The 6,469-nt window shown below is 49.4% G+C and overlaps 1 protein-coding gene across 1 annotated transcript; it reads right to left on the bottom strand.

The window, feature by feature from the left end:
- Positions 1–675: 675 nt before the first annotated feature.
- On the bottom strand, positions 676–3,571 carry LOC147729897 (uncharacterized). Its single transcript, XM_086958520.1, has 2 exons — positions 3,248–3,571; positions 676–2,483 (listed from the first exon to the last, which is right to left on the bottom strand). Exon 2 carries the CDS (start codon positions 1,864–1,866, stop codon positions 1,087–1,089), a length of 780 nt encoding a protein of 259 aa, XP_086814646.1. The 5' UTR covers positions 1,867–2,483; positions 3,248–3,571; the 3' UTR covers positions 676–1,086.
- Between the last annotated feature and the right edge of the window lie 2,898 nt (positions 3,572–6,469).

Below are 6,469 nucleotides of genomic sequence, written 5' to 3' on the forward strand. Positions count from 1 at the left end.
CCCCACAAGTATCAAAATAGCCTTGTAAAAAATAGAGTAAGTGAGCCAAGACATTGGCAATGTTGAAGTGGCACACAGAGCATGTGGCACAGTAAACCATATGCACACAGCAAAACACTTTATTCAGCAAGGACACTTACAAAATAGACAACAGGAGCAACTGTCTTTATTCACATATTGCACAGAGAAGCATCAAGAGTAGAGAAGAGCAAGGCACAACATGCAGAGCATGCCCATGAGAAGATGCACAGGTAAGGGCAAAACAGTTAGGCCAGTGGCCAGTCCAAGGTGTAGAGTATGTACATGAGAAGCTGCACAGGAAATAGGTGAACATAGCAAAGAGCAACCAGGCCAGTGACAAAAACGAAGTGCAGAGCATGTCCATGAGAAGCTGCACAGGCAAGGGCAAAACAGCAAGGCCAGTGGTCAGTCCAAGGTACAGAGTATGTCCACGAGAATCTGCACAGGCAAGGGCAAAACAGCAAGGCCTGCGGCCAGTCCAAGGTGCAGAATATGTTCATGAGAAGCTGCACAGGGAATAGGTGAACACAGCAAAGAGCAACAAAGCCAGTGGCCAAAACGAAGTGCAGAGCATGTCCATGAGAAGCTGCACAGGCAAGGGCAAAACAGCAAAGCCAGTGACCAGTCCAAGGTGAAGAGTATGTCCATGAGAACCTGCACAGGCCTTGGCAAAACAGCAAGGCCAGTGGGCAGGACAAAGTACAGAGTGGGTACATGAGAAGCTACACAGGCAAGGGGCACACAGCAGTGAATGACAAGGCCAGTGGGCAGGATAAAATACAGAGTGAGTCCATGAGAAGCTGACAGGCAAGGGGCACACAGCAGTGAATGACAAGGCCAGTGGGCAGGACAAAGCGCAGAGTGAGTACATGAGAAGCTGCACAGGCAAGGGGCACACAGCAGTGAACGACAAGGCCAGTGGGCAGGACAAAGTGCAGAGTGAGTCCATGAGAAGCTGCACAGGGAATGTGTGTGACTGTACCCTTCCATGGTCAGCAACACAGTCAGGGGTTAACAATGGGCAGTACAGGCCCCCCTGTGTGATAAACAGGTATGTGAGGGTGACTACCACTCAGACTTGGCTGTCAGTCGGACTGGGAGCTGGCTGTGTGTTGGGACAGTTGAAGCACTTGACCGAGGAAAGAGCAGCCCAGCTGAGGTAGAGCTATCAATGGCTTGGCAAGCCAGAGGGCTGCTTGGACCAGGTGGTGGTGGAGGTGGAGTCATGCTGATGTGAGACACAGTGTGGCTGGGATATTGTGGAGGGTTCCCTTTCCACTTCTTGGGGAATCGAAATGGCTTCTCTGACTTGGCATCAATTAGAAGTGGTGTGGACACAACAGTCACACTCACCACCAAAGCTGCATCAGGTGGAGATGCTGGCACTTCCTCTGGGGACATGCTAGATCTAGCCTGGCCTCGCCTTTGCCCCTCTATCCCCTGTTTACCAGGTGTTACCCCTACAGTGCCCTCCTTCCCCTGCTTCACTGGGCTTGGAATGGGAGTCGAGGTGGTTGGTGAATCTGCCTTGTAGCCCTTCTTATGTGTACCCTTGGCATTCACCACCTTCTCAGTGGGCACAGAAACTGTATGCTTCTCTTTGCGAGATGCTTTTGGGACAGGAGAGTCCTTGGCTGGGGATGCCTCTGAGGCATGTGAGCCTGAGGTCTGCTTCTTTGCTTTGTGGCCCCTCATGTTGCCTGACGGGCTTTTGTCTTTGTGCTCTGGGGTAGCTTTAGCCTTCTGTGGGGATGTTGTCTGCCCCCTGGACCGCTTGGGCTGCTGCTGCTGCTGTGTGCTTCGTGCTTCGTGTGCTGTATCGTGACTTTGAGGTCTGCGGAGCATGGCCACTATCGTCAGACGTGGCCACTGCCAGGGGGGAGGACAAAGGGACCAGAGCTGGACTCTGAGTTTGTGTCAGTTGAAGGGCTGTTGTCACTTTGGAGGACAAAGACTGGACAGTCCAGAGCAGCCCACTCACGTCTGAAAGTATGCCCTCCATGAAAGCAACCACCTGTGCCAATTTATTGTCGTAGACTAAGAATGCATTGAGAACTGTCTGGCCTACACACAGCTGACGCAAAAGGTCCACAGACTCAGCACTTACGGCAGCAAGGGGGACAGGGGCAGGGGCAGCAGTCCCAGGGTGAAGGACACTCTTCCCCTCTTACTGGGGTGAACACGGGCAGCACCAGAGGAAGTGGCTGGGAGGGTGAGCACTGTTCGCTGTGTGGTGGAAGATGATGCAGAGTCCCCGTTCCCTGTGCCCGCCAACATGGATGCATCACCGCTGGCATCAGATGACGTTGAACTTTGCTTCTCTGGCTGTCATTCCACCAGCAGACTCCTGTCCCCCTCCAAGGCGCTGGTCACATCTGTGTCACTGGGCTCCTGTGCAGCTGTTGTGCATGTTTCCCCACCACTGGTGTCCGTCCCCTGTCCCTCCGTGACCACAGGAGATGCTGTATGACAGAGAGAGATGTAGGGTTAGTTCAGTGGCAGCAACATTACAAACATATGTAAGCAAAGCATCACAGAGGATGACAAAATCTACATGTTGCACACCACCCTGTGCAATGACATTGTGCTAACTCACTTTATTGACTCAAACAGTGTGAGTAAACAGGAACATCAGGCATAAGTGAGCCATGTGATGACCACACAGCACAACACCCTGCTGGTGTCTCAGTTCAACCAGGCACACAAATAGCTTTGAGCACACCTAGGGCCATGATGGGGGCACACAACTTGTTGCTACTGACAGATCTGGATGGAGCATGAGGGGAAAACACAGACACAGACTACAACATGACATTCCACACTGGCCATGAGCCCATGCCACCCACCATGTTGTACTTTGGGGCACAACTACTGGTGCACATTGGTGTCAGATGTCTTAGCCTCCCAAATCTGAGGTCAGGCAATGGACGCATTGATGAAATCACACTCAGACTGGGCACAATGCCATTCCCTTCCATGGGATTTCCCATACTACCCCAATGCTGACTATACCTGAAGACCACGACTCAGAATGCAATGGAAATGCACAGTACTCAAATTACCTTGGTAAGTACAGGTAGAGCAAATGCGTAACAGCTGCACCCAGCCCAGCGGCCACTTACAAACCGCTGCATCACACTACCAACATCACATAGGCCAGCGCTGGCACAGGCTCTGTACACATGCAGTGACTCCCAGCCAAAGTCACCCTTCCCATAATACTCACCCCTAGCTTGCTGCTGATGCTCCTTAAAATGTGCATCCAGCTCAGGCTGCGTCACGGCCAAGATGCGGCCCATTAGTGGTGTCATGCTTCGCCGTGTCAACCGCCCAGTGCGAGGAAGCAGCCTCAAGGTCATCTCTGCCACATTCTTTGCCAGCCGGCTGATGTCGTCCCACCTCTTGTGGCAGTGGGTGCGCCATCGGTTTGAGACACCCAGAGCCCGCACCTCAGCCGCAATGGCCTCCACATGGGAGACAAGAGGGGGAAAACATCAGTGACACAGTGTTATACATCTCTCAGTACAGTAGCATGATACAAACTCATCCCAAATCCACAGATATGTCTAACATAGACAAGAATGCATCTCACTTGGGACATCTGCAAGGGAACAGCTGATGTAAATGCATGCAGGTATGAGGGGGAACACAGTCCCTGCACATCTCTCACACATGCAAGATGCCAGCACCGAAAGCCGTGTGTAGCCTGCCCACATCTCCTGTCCAATATTTAGGTTGAGCAAGACATACATCACATATCAACATGTGTTTGGGGGTAGCCTCACTGTGTCCAACACTGTGCAGCCCTCTATGTCCTTGCCCTGTGAATATATAACTATGTTGTGGATGCCACATTGAGGGGCATGATCTCACAAATACAAAATCCTTTTCACAAGGCCGGTCGTGTGCAATCAACAGGGCTGAGATGGCTCATAGCTGGAGTGCAATGAGAAAAGACGGATGTCATACTCTGTAAGTTAAGTGATGTGTCCTTGTCTTTTTGGGCGGTGACTGTGCAGGCCAGGTGGGCTCACACTGAGATGGACAACAAGGGCACACATAGCCATTCAGCCAAGCAATCACTGTCCTGACTCCTGCATTAACAATTTGCTCCGTCACTGTATGGCTGACAAGACAACACAGGTCATTCACATATTCATGTGCAGGCAGGGAAACGTGTAGAATAGGGTACACCCACCTTCCGCCTGGAGACAGCATGTTAAGCAGTGCATGACACAACACAGAAGCCATTTATCACATCGCCCGACGAGGGGGGCCGAATTCACTGCTGGAGAAGAGGAGAAGGGATGCTAATAGCTATATCTGAAGCACCTTCAGGGCAATAGCAGTTGTTAATTACCCTGCCCTCACCTGTGGCTCAGGCACATAAATGTGGGAAGGGCAATTAACAGCCGCTATTGCCAGCAGGTGCGAGCAAAAACACTAAAACAGATTCCCTATACTTATCTTTGTTTCTACACTACATTATGCATCTCAATTGTTTTATTGTATGTTTTGTTTTACACTGTTAATATTTGTGATAGTTTATACTGTTTATATTTGTTATTTATTTGTACTGCCAAGCCTCAAAGATGCCCTTTCTCAAAATTCTCATGTCATTATTAATAATAATAATAAGCATTTATTAAGCGCCTGGCTGCACAAAACTGTGTGTCCCCGTGCTGACTGCAAATGCAAACCATCTAGAGGAAGAGATCAGGCGAACGGGGACTAGTTTTTGGGAAATAAATGAGTTTTGAGTCTGGCTCTGAACCTTGTTTCAGATGGCTCCATACGTAGCTGAATTGGCAAGGCATTCCAAAACTTAGTGGCTAAATAGCGGAAGGATTTTCCTCCCATCTTGCTTTGGTGATGCGAGGGATTTTAAACAGCATCGTGCCCGCTGATCTAAGATTTTTGATCGGCCTGTGGATGGTCAAGAGGCCTCTTAGATAGCTAGGGCCTTTATTTTGGGCAATGCGATGTGTGTAGCAGAGAGTTTTGAATATTATTCTTTCTTTGACAGGGAGCCAGTGAAGCTTGGCAAGCGCATTTTTTGTCGATGCTCTACGAGGGAGACCGAGCACCAGTCGCGCTGCAGAATTTTGTATGCATTGTAACTGGTGCAGGCTCTTTTGATTGAGACCCAGTAAAAGAACATTACCATAGTCCAGATGGGGGGATATTAGGGCATGGACTATGGTTTTTCTTGCTTCAATTGGCAGCAGGTCAAGTACTTTGCGCAGCACTTTAAGGGTGCTGTAAAATTTACCTGTCACTTTGTTTACCTGGGCTCTACCTGAGAGATCTGGGTCAAGCATGACTCCGAGGTTCTTCACCTTCTCTGCAGGCACAGGAAGTTCTCCCAATTCGCTAGGCCACCAGGCGTGTGACCAGACGGAGGGATTCTTTCCTACAATCAATACCTCCGTTTTATCTCCGCTCAAACGGAGGCAGTTGGCGTTCATCCATGTCGCTATCCTTAGCATACAGTTTGAGAAATTGGAGGATAGGTGTCTACTGTCTGGCGTTATTTTGAACACCAACTGGGTGTCGTCAGCATAGCTGACAATGTCCACCCCAAATTCCTCTACAATGTGTGCCAGGGGTTCCATATAGATGTTAAATAAGGTAGGGCTCAGACTTGAGCCCTGTGGAACCCCATGGCTAACATTGCGAGGAGATGACTTGAAGGGTGGGCAGTGAAGTTGGAAAGTTCTGTCAGAGAGGTATGATTGGAACCAATTAAGGGCAGAGTCTTTAACTCCCATGTCTGAGAGCCGAGACAGCAGCGTGGTGTGCAGCACGGTATCAAATGCTGCACTTAAGTCCAATAGGACCAACGCTGCTGTCTCTCCCTCATCCACCAGTTTCCGAATCTGTTCGGTGGAGAACAGAACGACTGCTTCCGTTGAATTGTGATTGTGGCTATCTCTGCAAGGGACTGTATAGGTTAACTGATGACGATCCAGGCCTTCCACCCTTCTCTACCCTCACCCGACTCTTATCACAGCAGCCCCCCACTGCCACTCATCTGACTAAACTTGTTCTCTCCTCACCATCAGCTCCCAACATGCTAACAATTTTATCGCAGGGGCTTCATCATTGGCTGGGACTAGAACATTCTGCACAGCAGCACTCACACAGACACCTCTCATACAGAAAAATAAAAAGGAAGCAAACCCTAAAAGTTGCAACTCTCAATATGTAAGCAAACCAGCTTTGCTATAAAAGCTGTTCATACTAAATAACACTGAGACACCATTGGATGTGCCAGCATTACCCCTACTATGGGAGTTATGCTTAAGCAAGCATCAGAATTTTCATCGACAGGTGCTAGATATGGTTGATATTTTGGTTGCCCAGATTTTGGACTGGAGGTTGCATGAGGTTAGAAATTTAAAATAGGTCTAGATTTTTGTAACAATTTATTTGTCTTTCGATCAAT

This window comes from Lissotriton vulgaris, chromosome 2_1, assembly GCF_964263255.1.
Source record: "Lissotriton vulgaris chromosome 2_1, aLisVul1.2, whole genome shotgun sequence".
NCBI classification, from domain to species: Eukaryota; Metazoa; Chordata; class Amphibia; order Caudata; family Salamandridae; genus Lissotriton; species Lissotriton vulgaris.

What these genes read in the sequence shown, in the direction of transcription:
- LOC147729897 (XM_086958520.1), bottom strand. Translation starts at nt 1,866, where the DNA reads ATGCTCCGCAGACCTCAAAGTCACGATACAGCACACGAAGCACGAAGC.